The 16,530-nt window shown below is 31.6% G+C and overlaps 1 protein-coding gene and 1 non-coding gene across 2 annotated transcripts; both read left to right on the forward strand.

Moving 5' to 3' along the window:
- The first annotated feature begins 637 nt into the window (after positions 1 to 637).
- Positions 638 to 6,137, forward strand: LOC133801421 (laccase-17-like). The gene is made up of 6 exons (XM_062239625.1): positions 638 to 798; positions 904 to 1,055; positions 2,134 to 2,378; positions 2,479 to 2,610; positions 3,861 to 4,835; positions 5,865 to 6,137. Exons 1-6 carry the CDS (start codon positions 676 to 678, stop codon positions 5,993 to 5,995), a joined length of 1,758 nt encoding a protein of 585 aa, XP_062095609.1. The 5' UTR covers positions 638 to 675; the 3' UTR covers positions 5,996 to 6,137.
- Positions 2,018 to 2,089, forward strand: TRNAH-GUG (transfer RNA histidin (anticodon GUG)). Its single transcript has one exon. It is a non-coding gene; the product is annotated as a tRNA-His (tRNA).
- Positions 6,138 to 16,530: the final 10,393 nt, after the last annotated feature.

Raw genomic sequence — 16,530 nt, forward strand, 5'->3', positions numbered from 1 at the left:
ATATATAGATAAATATTGTTTGTGGCCATGAGTTTTTGGAGTAGAATTAAGCAGTAATTATGTTAGAGTATCAAAACCACGTCGATATGTACTAAACTAATTGAGTTGTGATAATAATGATGATGATGATGATGATCTCAACTTAATTAGGGTTAGTAAAGAGCACTCCAAGCAATGACTAATTGACTTTTTAACTACATATATATAGCAATTAGAGCAATTGTTGAGACTTGAGATGTCCATAATTTTGTTTTCTCGTTTGGTGATTAAACCCCCAACTAAGTTGAAATAAAAAAGGGTCATTATAGTAATCATAATCAAATGAGATTAATTTTGATAATGTATATAATTATATATATAGTACACTTGTGGGAAATATTCTTTTACTTTGTGAACACTCTAAAATTCAACTTGACCAACACCTAATAATACCAATGTAGCAATAGGTGACCATTCTATCTCAATAGTACCAAAAATATCACCACTCCTTCTTCCCCACAAATTAAAATTAAAATAAAAAATGCATGTAATGTAACTAAAAAAACCCCATGAGAAAAGTCTTGTCATCACCAACTAATAAACTCCCTATATATTAAGGCATTGTCTTGACTAACTTTAGCCATATACCAAACTTTCATTGCATGCACTTGAGAAAGAGAAAGAGAAAGAGAGATAATGGGTACTTCTTCTTATGGTGTTCTTAATCTTCCATCAATGGCAGCTTTGTTCTTTGGTTTGTATACAATTATGATGATGCCAGAGCTTGTGACATGCAGAACAAGGCATTACATTTTCAATGTATACTACTATATATATATATTGTTTCAACATTATGGTATATATATATATTTATATATGTTGGTTAATAATATTTTGTGTGTATGTGTATATTATGTATAATAGATAAGGAACCAGACATTGACAAGGTTGTGTCACACGAAGAGCATTATTTGTGTGAACAATAAATTTCCAGGACCTCCATTGATAGCAAGAGAAGGTGATAGAGTCATTGTCAAGGTTGTCAATCATGTTTCCAACAATATTACCATTCACTGGTATGTATAAATATATATATATATATATCGTAATTTACTACGTTCTCTTTAATTCTATGACACATAAATTTTTTTTTGCACTCTAGTATAGTTTTAATAATTTTTTACAAAATGACCTTTCGTAATTTAGACATGTAGTCGAAAATTTAGACAGATGGTCGAAAAAAAATTCAAACAATCCGTCAAAAATTTTAGACAACTAATCAAATTTTAGACAAATGCTACTTTACAAAAAATTATCAAAAGTAAACCAGAATGCAAAATACTTAAAAAAAAGATGTCATTTTCACAAATTTCTCATTCTATAATTACCAATCAAAACTATACTCTAGCTAATTTAAGTACTCACTCTACTACTTTGTAACACATGAATTAATACATGCACGGACTATGGTGGCCTGATGCCACACTGATTTTTTTTTTCCAAAATAAAGTTTAATATTATTTTTATAATTTAGTCATTTTTATATAAAAAAAATTGGACATTTATACTCTCTATACTGTACAATTTAGTACATTTTTTATGTAAATTTTGACATTTATGTCCTCTAAATTTTACAATTTACTATTTTTTATGTATATTTTGATATTTATGCCCCTCTAAATACTTTTTTAAATTTTCGCCCCCAGTGAACGAAATTTCTAGATCCACCACTAAAAATACACGTGTTTATAATTTGATAAATATAAAATAAAAATTACTCAAAATATGAACAACACTTGTTCATTATTGATTAGAATCGCAATGTTTAACACTCTCTCTTTATTCTTTTATATTTTATACATTTGCAATAAATAATTAAGTATAAAGTTTTGTTTAAAAAAAAAATTAAAGCATCACAATATTTTGTTTAATTTTTAACATTAATAAAATATTTTACATATTAAAAAATAATAAACTTAATTTTTATAATCACCAAAATAATTAGTTATATACTATTAAAGTGGAAAGAATTGACACAGTGGCTGTAGTTTAGTGGTGAGAATTCCACGTTGTGGCCGTGGAGACCTGGGCTCGAATCCCAGCAGCCACATTCCCATACTTTTTACTTTTTTTTTAATAATTTCTCGAAAACAGGCACGGGATTAGGCAGCTGACGAGTGGTTGGGCCGATGGGCCGGCGTACGTGACCCAATGTCCAATACAGATGGGCCAGAGCTACTCATACAATTTCATCATAACGGGCCAGAGGGGTACTCTTCTATGGCACGCTCACATCTCATGGCTCAGATCCACTGTTCATGGGCCCATCATTATTCTTCCTAAGCGCAATGAGTCTTACCCCTTTGTCAAGCCTTACAAGGAAGTACCAATCATTTTAGGTATGAAATTACTCTACATAAACTTATATTTTTTTTGAAAATATTTGAAAAAGAAAGAGATTTATTTATATTGACCATTGATAATTATATATATATATAGGAGAGTGGTTTAATGTAGACCCAGAAGCTGTGATTAGCCAGGCACTTCAGACTGGAGGGGGACCCAATGTTTCGGATGCTTACACTATCAATGGCTTCCCTGGGCCATTGTACAATTGTTCAGCTTCTAATGGTATATCATAAATTATTTAGTACACACAATATATGATATATCAAGACTATAACAACCAATTCATATCATTTAAAATTATGGGATTTTATGTAGCATATCACGCTATAGTTTTAAACTCGTACTAACATGCTCTTTATATGGATATTTGTACGTTGTTTATTATAGTTATAGTGAATATCTTGCAAGTTTTATCTTTAAATCAAATAATTTAAAGTGTCAAAAACAGAGTTTAAACAGCATGTTACAAACGTGTTTTCTGTTTTTAATATTATAGATCATTCGAAATTTTTTGAAAACTTACAGAAATTTCGCTATAACTACAATGAACACTATTATTAAAAAAATAAAAAATAGGGTCAAGATGTCTCTTCCTTCCCTTATAGTTCTCTTTATGAATCACTTGAGGTCTTAATTAGTTTGATATTTTTTTACATGAATTAATGTAGCCAAAGCATGCAAATTTTTTTATTTCAAAGGCACTATAAATAATTACACACAATAAATGGTTATTGATTTTAATCATGTGTGCAACTTGAAAAAAATTAACATACATTTTGTGTAGATCTTGGGTATAATTAATGTTAGGGTACACAAATTTTTTTTTTTTAATGTTGTGGTTCAATTTAACACTAATATTATAAAATTGCAATATTTATTGAGTACTACACTAATATTGTAGTTGGATTCACATCAAAATTTATTATCACAGAGGCTATTTATATTAGTGTTTAGTAATTAACCATACACGTTTCATAGTCATATACTCTTAAATTTTGCAAATTTTGGGAATAGTATTTTAGTTTTTGTTCTTGTTATATAAATATGTATTTGTATTTTTATAGTAGAAAAATTGTTGGGTAATGAATTTCTATTAGTATTTTTTTTTTGTACATTAATACATAATAGTGTATAATATAATTATTAAGAATCTCCAACAAATTTTTAAGAAATTATAAATAATTTAAAATATCAAAATTATAATTTAAACAATACGTTGCATGCATGCTTAGTTTAATATTTATAAGCACTCGCAAACAAATTATTTAAATACTTATTTCTCCATTCTAAGTTTTCTCGAATTTCTTTAAAATTAGTTGGAATAAAAAAAAAAGTTGAATTTTAACCAATGTACAAAAAAAAAAAAATATCAAAATAGATATAGATAGTGATTATATTATTTAACAAAATGATCACAACACTAATACATGTGTTTTATTTTATTTTATTATTAATTTTGACTATATATACAGACACATTCAAGCTAAGAGTGAAACCGGGGAAAACATACCTACTCCGAGTGATCAACGCTGCACTCAACGACGAACTATTTTTCAGCATAGCCAATCACAGCTTCACCATTGTTGAAGTCGACGCCGTCTACACCAAACCCTACACAACCACCACACTCCTCATCTCCCCCGGCCAAACCACCAACATCCTCCTCACCACCAAACCCTACTACCCCAACGCCACCTTCCTCATCGCCGCCAGCCCCTACTTCACCGGTGCCGGAACCGTCGACAACACCACCACCGCAGCCATCCTCGAATATCACCGTCCACCAACCACCACCACCACAAACCTCACCCTTTACAGACCATCTCTCCCTCCTTTCAACGCCACCAAGTTCGTCAACGTTACCCAGTTCGTCGCCAACTTCTCCAGCAGCCTACGCAGCTTGAACTCCGCCAAGTTCCCGGCCAACGTCCCCAAAACCGTGGACAAGAAGTTTTTCTTCACAGTCGGACTAGGGACGAGCCCGTGTCCTAAGAACACCACGTGTCAAGGTCCCAACGGACAGAGGTTCGCCGCGTCGGTGAACAACGTGTCGTTCGTGCTGCCCTCGGTGGCGCTTATGCAGTCCTACTTCACCGGAAAGTCAGCCGGAGTTTACAGCACCGATTTTCCGGCGGTTCCTGTCCAGCCGTTCAATTACACGGGGACGCCGCCGAACAACACGGTGGTGAGTAACGGGACGCGGTTGGTGGTGCTGCCGTTCAATGCGAGCGTGGAGGTGGTGATGCAAGACACGAGCATTGTGAGCGCGGAGAGCCACCCTCTTCATCTGCATGGGTTCAACTTTTTTGTGGTTGGCCAAGGGTTTGGGAACTTTGACCAGAATAAGGATCCGGCCAAGTTTAATCTGGTTGACCCAGTTGAGAGGAACACTGCTGGTGTTCCCTCCGGTGGTTGGCTCGCTATTCGGTTCTTCGCAGATAATCCAGGTACGTATATATACAAACTTTTAGTGAGAATACTTGAAAAATTTTAATAAAATTATCTCTATATATCATATAGAAATGAAGATGTTCTGTCCGATTTTGGTATTTTAATTTAAAATATTTAAATAAATAAATAAAGTTAAAAAAAATCATTTAGTGATTACAAATTTTAAAATAATGTCACACGTATTTATGTATTTATTAGTTTATCAATTTAGTGATTGCATATTCTTGATTTTTATAAATATATATATACTATTGGGTAAATAACTATTTTTGTCACGTTGTGTTTTATCGTAATACAGACTTAGTATAATGTATTTTTAATAATGTTTGTCTAGTATTTTGTAATTTGAAATTGTACATATTTAATATTTTGTACTCAAATTAAGTTATATTTAATTAAGTAATTAAATTTGAATTAAAAACTCATATAATTGAGGACAATTTAGTTATATTAATAAAATATTATTGATCACATCTAAATCTAACGTACCAAATATGTCCAACAAGTACCAAATTTATTGAGAACATAGAATACTAAATTTGTATTTCGATAAAACACCAAATAAGTATTTAGCATATATATTATATTACTATTAATAAAATTTTAGATGTTAAATTGTCATATTTATCAAATTAACAACACTTATTGAATAAAAATCTAAAGATTAAAACATAATATTGTAAGCGTTAAATACTAACTTATATATATATATATATATTTTTGTAAGTCCTAGTGGTAACACTATTATTACTATTATGTAATCATAGACATATCTCAATGAAAATATATTTTTTTGTCATAATTTTTTTTTGTCGTGTATGAGGTCATAAATTTAAATATCCTCTTCCATAATGTAAAAAAATATTAAAATTACTATAAATAATTACATCGCAACTTTATTCTGTTTGATCACTTTGAATAAACTATTTATTATATATTTTTTCACCATAAATACCAACTGAATATACATATATATATATATTTGTATTTAGTTTTGAATTTAAGAATTTTGGGTGGATGTGCAGGAGTGTGGTTTATGCATTGTCATTTAGATATACACACGAGCTGGGGGCTGAGAATGGCATGGATTGTGTTGGATGGACCCCAACCTAACCAAAAGTTGCCACCACCACCGTCCGATCTTCCAAAGTGTTGACTTTAACTTTGACCAAATAATGGTCCGGATAAATATATATGGCCTCATTTTCTTTTTGAGTTTAATTGCTTTCAACTTTTTGTTTTTAATCAATTGTTTGTGTACACATTATGATTCGTTCAGAAAATAATTCAAAATTGTATGCATTGATTTTGTTCTTGTTTGGTTGATTATAAATAACAATTCAAGTGTTTAATGGTTAAAGGTGAATTTTTACCCATCACCACTTAAAAAAGTAGTAACGATCATAATTTTACTCGAAAACTCGTTTATTCATAAGAATTATATTATAATGAGTAGAGTATTACCCAATAAATTAAGGTTTATGATAGGAAAAGGGTGCGAAAACATGTACCCAATACGGGCATAGGTATACTCAATCTTATTACTCAACCCTACCTACCCGATTATATATATATATACTTATTTCCATGTGTATATATAAATTTACGTGAAGATATGTAAAATAAATATATTTAAAATTTTAGTATAATTTTAAATATATACTATAAAATTTTATAAGGTAAATTAAAAAAATATGTACAACTATTAGTATATTTTTGTGAATATAAATACATATCATACAAAATTTATTATAAATAATTAATATATATTTTGAATTATAATTTATATACTAAAAATTAAATACTTAATCTAAAGTAAAGTCAATTAAGATATATCTAAACATAAATATAATGTATAGATAAGTATATTTAATTTAATAATGTATAGATATGATATATTATCAATAATGTACAATAATTTATTGTACATGTATAGATAATATATCATATTAATATTTATAATTTCTAATACATTATATTATATTCGCATAGGTGCAAGTAATTTGCAATGCACATTTGTTTAGTTTTATTTAGAAAATTTATTAATTATTTTTATTATGTTTTGATGATGGTCATATAAATTTTAAAAAAAACAATACTATATATAAAATAATGACATAAACATATTAAAAGAAAAATTAAACCTAAACCTTGTCTGTGGTTTTTTTTTTTAAAAAAAATTATCATTTTTAATCACAAACTACCATATTCAAGATACAAAAAAATTATGATACTATTCAAAGCATACCTCAATGATTGGAGAAAAAACTTGTTTATTCAATAGAAGATAAATATTATTCTACTCTCTTATGTAGTTACATATATAATGTATTTATAATATTTGTTGCTCTTTAATATGAATATATATTTATATAAATTAGATTAAGTAATATGTGTTGACCCTTGTTTTGGTCAACTGACACGGAGTCAAATGCTTGATGTGATGGAAGGTATTGAAATAGATCTCACTACTAGAAATATAGGTTTTTACTTCGGTTTTTATAGTGAGCATACAAAAAAAGCGAAGTAAAAACGTTTTCAAACTCTTTTACTTCGCATTTCAAATTGGCGCTCTGAAAAAAATTACTTACTACTTCGTTTTTTTAAAAAAACGAAGTGAAAAATTCATAGTGGAGAGGGCCGTGTTTGTTTGCACAAGCCCTTATATTATGTTTAGAGGTAGTAAAAATGCAAAAAACTGGTCAAACCAAACGCGGCCCTTGTACACTTTTAACTTCGGTTTTTTGGTAAAAACCGAAGTAGAAAGTGGACTTTCCACTTCGGTTTTTACCAAAAACCGAAGTTAAAAGTCCTTTATATGCCCCTTCCCTAGACCCGAACGGTCATCTTCTCAAAACCCCTTTCCCGTCTGTGCAAAAAGAAACCCCCAAAACCTCCATTAACCACCGTGAGCCAACACCCATTTTGATTCTCCAAGCCTTTTTTTTTTGTTTTTTCTTTATTTCTTGCAATATTTCTACCTTATAAACCGAAATATAGTCCAAAAATCTTTTTTTTTTTGTTTTTTAGAGAAAAAAAGGCATTTGGCCGTGGGTTTTTTCTCCATTTGAAAGTGGTGTTTATTGCCGGATTTTGGCCGGATTTTTGACATTGCAAGGGGATTTTGAGCTTCAAAACAGGTATAGATTACTAAAATGTGGTTTTGATGATAATTTTTTAATTTTCCATGTTTTTTTTAATTTTTTTTATTATTCCGAATTTAAAATTAATATAATTAATATTTTATTAATTTTTATAATTATTTGTTTATTTTGTTAGTTTAAATAATGTGATAAAAATTAGGTTTATTATAAATATATATATGCATATTAGTTAGTTTTAGAAATTTTTACAATAGATAAATTTGTTTTTTAAATATTTGAAAAAAAATAACTTGAAGATGATCAAAGTGTTGTTCATTAGTTTCATTAACTAGTTTGATTTTTTTTATTTATTGATTTGATAATTAAATATGTAGTTTACTAATTATGTAATGTTTTAGTAGGGTCGTTGATTGAGTGGTGAACTTTGTTGTTCATTTCGGGTGCATTGAAGATTAATATTGAAGGTTAGTTATTTTTTGTATTTATATTACTATAAGATTTATGTATAAAGATAAGACTAATGTAATAATGCATATTAGATTTAGTGAAAGTTATGTTTGAAAATTAGTGAAGTAGGCTCTGGGAAATTTGCGTGCTGTGGTGATATAAGGATGGATTGATTTATGCTTAATTATTTTGTTTGTTTGTATTGTTGTTATAGGAAATTTTGAAATTGCGGTATGCTATAGAAACAGAGGATACTCTGCCGAATTTTTAAAAATTTTTATAAGACTAGAAACTAATAATGATAGATTCATCTATGCTTGATTATTGTGTTTGTTTTAAATGGTTTTATAGGTAATTTTTAAATTACGGTATGCTATAGAAACAGAGGATACTCTGCCGAATTTTTTAAAAAATTTATAAGACTAGAACCTAATAATGATGGATTCATATATGCTTGATTATTGTGTTTGTTTGTATTGATTTTATAGGTAATTATGAAATTACGGTATGCTATAGAAACAGAGGATACTCTGCCGAATTTTTAAAAAAAATTATAAGACTAGAACCTAATATAAGTTTTTTTTCTAACTTATTAGGAATTGAATATTGTTATTAGTATGGATAAATCATGGATGCTTGAGAGGAGAGAAACATCACAATTTCAAGATGGATTCAACAAATTTTTAGAGTTTTGCCTAAAGAATTGTAGTGATCCACAAAAAATTCGTTGTCCTTGTATCGATTGTGGTAATGGAGTAAAGGGGAATATTACCATGATAAAGGATCATGTATTTTGTCGGGGATTTGATATGAGTTATAGTAAATGGTATTGGCATGGAGAATTATTAAATGATGACCCATATCCATTAGGTAGGCGAGGTGTAGATGATTTTGAGAGTAATGATTTTGTTGATCATCCTATAGAATTGCTTGATGAAGCACAAGAAGAGTTTTTTCATAATCCAGAAAAATTTGATAGTATGGTTAGAGATGCAGACAGACAATTGTTCAGTGGTTGCAATAAACTAAGATTGCCCACAATGGTTAAATTTTATAACATAAAAGCAGAAAATGGAGTTAGTGATAAGTGTTTCAGTCAATTTTTAGCTGCTTTCAAGGAGATTTTGCCGCTAGAAAATTGTTTTCCGGAGTCTACATATGAAGTAAAGAAAACATTAAGTTTGATAGGGTTGAAGTATGAGAAGATTCATGCATGTCCGAATGATTGTATTTTATATCGTAAGGAGTATGCAGACATGGACGCTTGCCCAGAATGTGGTTTATCACGGTACAAACCTAACAAAAGTAAAGAGATTAGGAAACTTATTCCTCAGAAAGTGCTATGGTACTTACCTTTGATTTCGCGGCTGAAGCGATTATATCGAAGTGCAGAACACTCTAAGAACTTAATATGGCACGAGACTGGACGAGTGAAAGATGGTAAACTCCGGCATCCTGCAGATTCACAGGCCTGGAAGAAGGTAGATTATATCAATCCAGAATTCAAAAATGAACCAAGACATCTTCGTCTTGGTTTAGCTGCTGATGGAGTAAACCCGCATAGATCTCTTAGTAGTAGGCATAGTTCATGGCCTGTCTTCCTGGTTATGTACAATCTTCCTCCTTGGTTGGTGATGAAAAGGAAGTTCATGATGCTTTCATTAATGATTTCGGGCCCAAAACAACCAGGACATGATATCGATGTTTACTTGGCACCATTAATTGATGATTTGAAAGAGTTGTATGAAAATGGTGTTGAGGCATATGATGGTTTTAAAAAAGAAGTGTTAATTTGAAAGCGGTGTTGTTATGGACTGTTAATGATTTTCCAGCATATGGTAACCTATCAGGTTTAAGCACAAAAGGTTACCAAGCTTGTCCAATTTGTTGCACCAACACAAGGGCCCGTCGCTTGTCAAATGGACGCAAAATGTGTTATATGGGTCATAGACGATATTTGCATTTAAGTCATCCTGACAGGAATAAAAAAAAAGCATTTGACGGTACTGTGGAACGAGACATTGCTCCTTTGCCATTGTCAGGTGAGCAAATTCTTAAGGAAGTAGAAAAAGTTGACTTTAGGTATGGGAAGAAGAATAAAAACAAAAAAGTCAATGGATGTTTTCAAAGAAAATCAATTTTCTTTCAACTTCCTTACTGGAAAGATTTACTCGTTAGACATTGCTTGGATGTCATGCACATAGAAAAAAATGTATGTGAAAGTATAATCGGTACATTACTTGATATCCCAGGTAAAACCAAAGATGGTTTGTCTAGTCGTTTAGATCTTGTTGAAATGGGTATAAGACACCGCTTGGCACCTGAAGAAAAGGGGGCTCGCACATATTTGCCTCCTGCTTGTTTTACATTGTCTAAAGAAGAGAAGCAAGCCGTATGTCAATCATTGGCAGGGATGAAAGTGCCTGATGGTTACTCATCGAATGTTCGAAACTTGGTGTCTATGGAAGATTTGAAGTTAATTGGAATGAAATCACATGATTGTCATATATTAATGCAACAATTACTTCCAATTGCCATTCGGTCAGTTTTACCAAAAAGAGTTAGAGATAGTGTGACAAGTGTGTGCATCTTCTTTAATCAACTATGCGGAAAAGAATTGGAAATGAAGAAGTTGAATGCATTGCATGATGAAATAGTTGAAACCTTATGCAAGCTTGAAAAATATTTTCCACCATCATTTTTTGACATCATGATACATTTGATGGTCCATTTAGTAAGAGAAGCCAAGTTGTGTGGGCCAGTTTGGGCGAGATGGATGTATCCATTTGAAAGGAATATGAAGGTGTTGAAAGGATATGTACGTAATCACCATCGCCCTGAAGCTTGTATGGTTGAGTGTTATTTAGCTGAAAAAGCTGTGGAATTTTGTTCAGAGTACATGGTTGGAATCGACACAATCGGAATTAGCAAACCACGGAATAACTCGGATGGAGTTGATAGAGGATTACGAGGGAAAGGAACAGTAGTGACCATATCTCGTGCAGAATTAGATCAAGCTCATTTAGTTGTGTTGGAAAACAATCCCGAAGTTCAACCCTATATAACGTAAGTTATAGATTTAATAAACATTATACTCATTTTTATGTATAATTGAAATTTTAATATGTTGTATTTTGTATTGTAGTGAGCACATGGAGTTATTACAATCAATGATTCCCAACAAGGTTAAAAATAAACAGAAATGGATTATAGATGAGCACAATAAAACATTTAGTCGATGGTTGAAAAATATTATTCTAGCAAGGTTGGGAGAAGAAAACCATGGAGTGTCGACAGAGTTAAAACGCATATCATTTGGACCAAGTGTTCATGTAATAAAGCACAATGCTTACATTGTTGGAGGAAAACGATTTCACACAAAGTCACGAGATGATGCTCGAATGGTTCAAAATAATGGAGTAAGTATTGTGGCAGAAGCAGTGCATTTCGCTAGTGCAAAAGACAATAATCCAGTTGCTGGTACTATGGCATATTATGGGGTTGTTGAAGAAATATGGGAGCTTGATTATTCCTTATTTCAAATTCCTCTGCTCAAGTGTTCTTGGGTGGACAACAATGTTGGGGTTAGAATTGATGAACTTGGATTCACTTTGGTTGATTTAAGTAAGAAAGGTCACAAGAATGATCATTTCATCATGGCTACCCAAGCAAAACAAGTGTTTTACATAACTGATCCTGCTGATGATAAATGGTCAGTTGTTTTACGAACCCCAGAAAGGCAGTTTATAGAAGATGAAAATGACGAAGAAAACGATGATTTGTTCCATGACAATTTTATTGTTGGACAACCAATACATGAGCAAGTTGAGAAAATCCATGATTTCCATGAAGTTGATGATGATGGGGAATATATTAGAAATGATATTAGAGACGGAATATGGGTAGATTGTGGATCAACCAAGAAAAGAAAAAAGAAAAGAAAATGTGTCCAGTGAGTAATGTATTCATTTTTATGTTAAATATGTATTTATTTATGTCATAATTGTAACGTTAATTCTTGTTTATGTGCAGATGACAATTTCTGAAGGGGAGAACACACCAAATAGGCGAGGCCCAACAAAGAAGAACAATATCAATAATCAAAAAGCTAAGGGAATAAAGAGAAATATTCAGTTTAATGATAAAGGTCAACCTATAGAGAAAGCATATAGTGAGATGCAATCGTACCTTGGAGTTAAAACTAGGAGAACGGTCTCTCTCAATTATAAGGATTGGAGACAAGTCCCACAAGAATTGAAGAATAGAATATGGGAGGATGTATATGTAAGAAAATATTTTATGAATATTTTAATTACTTTAATATATTGATCATTTTCATGAATTACTTTGCATTTCATTAATCATTTTCTTTCTATTTCAGGGTGCCTTTAACATTCCAGAAAATTGGAAACCAGAATTAATGAAAAGTGCGGGAAGAATGATGAGAGATTTTAAGACCAACATCACTAGTGACTACATCTACCCTTTGGCAGAAGACGGTCTGATAGATGAACTCCAAATCCTTCCTAAGAAATATCCAGAACTTGACTTAGAAGATTGGAGGACATTTGTTAGCCACCGTTTATCTCCTGAGTTTATGGTACTATTGTGTATATCTATTATGTATATGATTTATTAGTTTTGAAATACTAATAATTGCTTAAAAACTTATTGTTACCTATTTAATGTAGGCTTTGCGGGAAGCACAACGTGAAAGATCTCTCAAATATACTTCGAGGCATCGTACATCTTGTAGAGGGCTTGCCAATGTTAGAGAGGACCTGGTAAGTAATTCGCATCACTATTTTATAACTGTCAACTTGTTATGAAGAATATTGCACTCACCAACTTTAATTAATTGTTGTATGTTGTAGAAAACTGAACTAGGTGTGGCAGATGTAGAACGGTACCAAGTATGGATAAGAGCACGAGAAAAGAGGAAGGTTCTTGTTACAGATTTGGACAAACAAATTGAAGCAAGAATTGTAAGTGGTTTCAAGCAAGTATTTTAAAGTAATTTAGGAATGATAAAGTTCTTATAAGTCACTAATATAAGTGACCACTGGTTTGTTCCACAGAATGAGCTGAAAGAAAAAGTTAGTAGTGGAGAAATCATTGCAAAGGGTCGGAATGACATATTAACGCAAGCTTTAGGGACACCTGAGCACCCAGGGCGTGTTAGAGCACTTGGGTATGATATTATTTTTTATTTGTTGCATTTAACTTAATTCTATAATATTTTAGTTTTAAAATAAATTTGGTTGATTATTGTAGGTCGTTTGCGAAGATTTCGTCCGTCTTTGGAAGAAAACCAAAAATAGCAACAGAAATGGCTGATGTTGTTAGTAAGAAAGATGCAGAAATTGCGAGGCTCAAAGCAGAACTTAAAGCTTTAGAGGAGGAAAAAGCTAAACAAGCAGGTGGGTTAGATGATATGGATGAACACGACAATGATGACGAGCAGAGCGACGAAGAATACCACACACCGCACATGCAGGATGACACACCGTACATGTAGGATGTGTTACTTTGTTCGGATAATATTCATAATGTGGTGGCAGAGGGTGTTATCATTGATGGGGTGGGTCCACTGACTATTCATGGTGTTCAACTGACAGACGAATATGCGAGGGTGCGAGTCACCAAAATGTTACAAGAGGATGCTGAAATCCCATGTTCTGTTGGGGAGATACAATATGTTCGAGATACTTATGACACATTTCTTCCTTGGCCAAAAGATTTAATTATGACTGACCAGGTATAAACGAATTCTTTAATTTGTTACCTATTAAAATATTTGTTGGTCCAGTATTTTAATATTATTTTAACTTGATGTTGTGTAGGGTCCTCTAAGAAAGAAACCTCCTATGTCAAAAAGTTCATCCAAGGATATGTCAAAACCTCCTATGACTAGCCCGCATCTGTCATCAGCTGGGTCTCACATCAATCCAAAAAACACTCTGACCGAAGGCCAACCATTTGCCGATCACATCATGAATCGCATCCATGTTAGCCTTCAGTTTATGGTGAGAGAATTTTGCAGAGTTAAGGGAATAAACTCAGTCGTCTCCATTCCAGTGGACCCAACATTCATGAATCGCGAGTCAATATTCCTAACTTCAGAGGATGTGGAACAAGTTGCTACCTTGCATATGATTAGAGGCTCAGCAATGATATTCGGATTAAGGTATCCCTTAAACTAATTCTTTGGAATGATAGGAATTTAGAATCAGTTATGAGTACTGCTCTGTGATCTGTTGAAAATTTTCATAGACATTGAATGTTTACAGGTTTGGGAAGTCCTATTTATAGGGGAAACTCTGCCGAAATTTTTCAAAATATTTAACACTAAAGAAAATTTTGCAGATGCATTTGGGAGTCTCTATTTCCAAATCAGCGTGTCTATTACAAGTTTTATGACATTGAACATCTTAGCATTAATAATGTTAACGATGTAGAGCGATCAACCATTGACTTGGCGAATTGGTTGATGACCATGGATAGAGTTGGTCAACTTTACTTTATACCTTAGAACATACGGTAAGAAATAGTGTAAATTTTTTTTATTTGATTAGTCATATATTAAAAATTTAATTATTTTACTTAACATACGCTTCTTATTTTAGGGAACATTGGATGTTGGTGATTGCTATGCCAAAAGGAAAAATCGTGTTCTTAGATCCATTGAAATCACACAAATGTCCAGAAGAAATTGATTCAATGATAATGAGGTAAGTTTTAAATTTTTTAAAATATTTCTTAATATGCAACAAATATTACATGTTACTACATTTTAATAACTTTTGTTAATAATTTTCTTTTTAAATAGTGCATATTATAGAGCTTCTTCCAATGCATTACTCGGCAATCCCACAAAGATATTCAATGTTACATGTCCAAGACAACCACAAAGTCATGAATGTGGTTTTTATGTCTTGAAGTACATTAGAGATCTTGTACGGGCATCAAATGCAATGACTACCCTAAAAGAAAAAGTAAGTTCATTTTTTATAATTTATTTGCTATCGATAATCTATGAAATTAATTTATATTTATTAATTTTACAGTTTGGTGGGAAGACACAATATTGTGAGATTGCAGACCTCTTGCCAATCCAACACGAATGGTTAGCCAAATTGATACCATACATTTATCAGTAAGCCTATTTTTGTTTAGTTGTAAGTTTAGTCTTTTGTAAATGTATTAATGTTAAGGCTAGTTATCTTACTTAAGTACTTGTATTTTATATGTTTATGTACAACATTTTTAATTAATAAAAGTTATCATATATTTATTCAAAAAAAATTCTTAACCAATTTCAATTGTAAAAATATATATAATTGTAATACTATATAATTAAATTGTTGAAAAATAATTAGGCCAAAATATATATATATTAATTAGATCAATTAAATAAAATCAGGCCAAAATATATATATATATTTATATAAAAATAGAAACCATCCATTTAAAAATAATTAGAAACATATATTAAATAAAAAATGCGGGCACTTTCTACTTCGGTTTTTAGGTAAAACTGAAGTAAAATGTACACTTTCTACTTCGGTTTTACCTAAGAACCGAAGTAGAAAGTCCCCTTTTACTTCGGTTCTCAGGTAAAACCGAAGTAGAAAGTGCCCAGGATGCTAGCGTATATACACTTTCTACTTCGGTTATTAGGTAAAAACCGAAGTAGAAAGTGGGGATTCTACTTCGGTTTTTAGCTAGTTTTTACTTCGCTCCGAACTACTTCGGTTGCGAATTTTAGCGAAAACCGAAGTAAATCAAGCTTAAAAACCGAAGTAAAAGCCCCTTTTCCTTGTTGTGTCTAATGGAAAGAACAGTAAACAGCACAACAAATTATAGTGGTTCAGCCCCACGAAATGGTAATGATATACGTCCACTTAAGCTATTATTGATGTTGATTCTCAAATAAGTGATAAAAGAACTAGGGTTCTCCGAGTTTCACAAGCCTTAGAGAGATAAACAATACAATCAGAAGATAATAGTGTAACGACCCAAAATTACTAATAAGGCTTAAGCACCTTGATTAGTGTGCCGAGAGGGCATAATTGGAGGTTAAGAGAATTAATGGTAAGAAAGCGTGAAATGGGTATTGAATAAGTATGCGGGCCCTGTT

This window comes from Humulus lupulus, chromosome 9 (genome assembly GCF_963169125.1).
Source record: "Humulus lupulus chromosome 9, drHumLupu1.1, whole genome shotgun sequence".
NCBI lineage: Eukaryota > Viridiplantae > Streptophyta > Magnoliopsida > Rosales > Cannabaceae > Humulus > Humulus lupulus.